This window comes from Capricornis sumatraensis, chromosome 15, assembly GCF_032405125.1.
Source record: "Capricornis sumatraensis isolate serow.1 chromosome 15, serow.2, whole genome shotgun sequence".
Classification (NCBI taxonomy): Eukaryota; Metazoa; Chordata; class Mammalia; order Artiodactyla; family Bovidae; genus Capricornis; species Capricornis sumatraensis.
In genome coordinates, this window is record NC_091083.1 from 26339740 (window position 1) to 26341457 (window position 1718).

The following is a 1718-nucleotide window of genomic DNA, read 5'->3' on the forward strand; positions in this document are numbered from 1 at the left end:
AGGGTCCGGGCCAGGGTGTGTCCCGGCGCTCGGCCAGAGACGGCCACAGAATCCCAGTATATGAACTGGACATGATCACCCAGTTGGAGGAAGAACAACTATACATACTGGATCTTCAGGGAACTGAAGAGGGGACTGACCAAAAATATCTGTTAGATAGGGAAAATTTTAACTGAACCGAAGCATCACCACCAATCAGGCTGTTTCGGAAGAACTAGAGTTTTCTGGGTCAGCAATGGAAAGTCTTCGAGGGAATACTGCCCAGCATCCTATGGATGAAGAAGCCAGTAAAAGTGAGGGCCAATTATCAAGGCAGACAAAATGTCCTGTAGAGAAGAAATTTCCTTTTGAGAAAAGGACAATCAGAAAAGTGTCAGTGTCTCTCAAGGAGATTTTTGCTAAGGAGAGAGGCCCTGAATCCAGTAAATTTAATCTAAGCTCAAAATTTAATACATGGCAGAGAATTCCAAAGGGAGCTAGGTCCCCCAAATCTAGGAAAAACTCCAAAGATAATTCAGACTTAATTAAACACCAAAAACTATTTCTGCAAAGGAAGCCTTGTAAATGCAATGAATGTGGTAAAGCCTTTAGTTATGAATCAGACCTCATTGTCCACAGGAGAATGCATGGCAGAGAAAAGCCTTTTGAATGCAATGAATGTGGGAAAACTTTTAGCCGAAGTACACACCTTATTGAACATCAAAAAACTCACACTGGAGAGAAACCTTACGAATGCCCTGAATGTGGAAAAGCTTTTAGCCGGAGTACACACCTTAGTCTACATCAGAGGATCCATACTGGAGAAAAACCATATGAATGTAGTGAATGTGGAAAAGCCTTTAGCCGAAGCACTAACCTTAGTCAACATCAGTGAACTCATACTCAAGAAAAACCTTACAAGTGTAATGAATGTGGGAAAGCCTTCAGTGACCGTTCAACTATAATTCAGCATCAACGAATACACACTGGAGAGAATCCCTATGAATGCAGTGAATGCGGAAAAGCTTACAGTTGGATCTCATCTCTTATTGAACATCAGAGAACACACACTGGAAAGAACCCCTATGAATGCAATGACTGTGGAAAAGTATTCAGTCGAAGCTCATCCCTTGCTGAACATCAGAGAATCCACACTGGAGAAAGGCTTATGAGTGTAGAATGTGTGGCAAGGGCTTTAGTCGGAACTCCACCCTTATTATTCACCAGAGAACTCATACCGGAGAGAAGCCTTTCAAGTGTAATAGCTGTGAGAAAGCCTTCAGTCAGGGTTCAACTCTTATTAGACATCAGCAACTTCACACTAAAAAGTAATATCTGAGCTTTAAAAAAAAAAAAAGTATAACATAATATGCAAGGTAATAAAAGTGTAACATAAATATAACAGTATAAAATACTTATATAATAAAATAAAAAGTCTACTTTATAAAATCAAATAAATTTCTGTACCATAAAAAGTCACAATTGAACAAACAAGCAAAATTCAAGTTTCATCAGTTCAGTTCATTTGCTCAGTCATGTCTGACTCTTTGTGACCCCATGAATTGCAGCACACCAGGCCTCCCTGTCCATCACCATCTCCTGGAGTTCACTCAAACTCACGTCCATCGAGTCGGTGGTGCCATCCAGCCATCTCATCCTCTGTCGTCCCCTTCTCCTCCCGCCCCCAATCCCTCCCAGCATCAGTCTTTTCCAGTGAGTCAACTCTTCACATGAGGTGG

At 41.3% G+C, this 1718-nt stretch overlaps 1 protein-coding gene across 1 annotated transcript; it reads left to right on the forward strand.

The window, feature by feature from the left end:
• Positions 1 to 235: 235 nt before the first annotated feature.
• On the forward strand, positions 236 to 1311 carry LOC138091026 (zinc finger protein 391-like). The gene is given in 2 exon segments (XM_068986666.1): positions 236 to 1142; positions 1145 to 1311. Coding segments are annotated over 2 exon segments (1074 nt in total).
• The last annotated feature ends 407 nt before the right edge of the window (positions 1312 to 1718 follow it).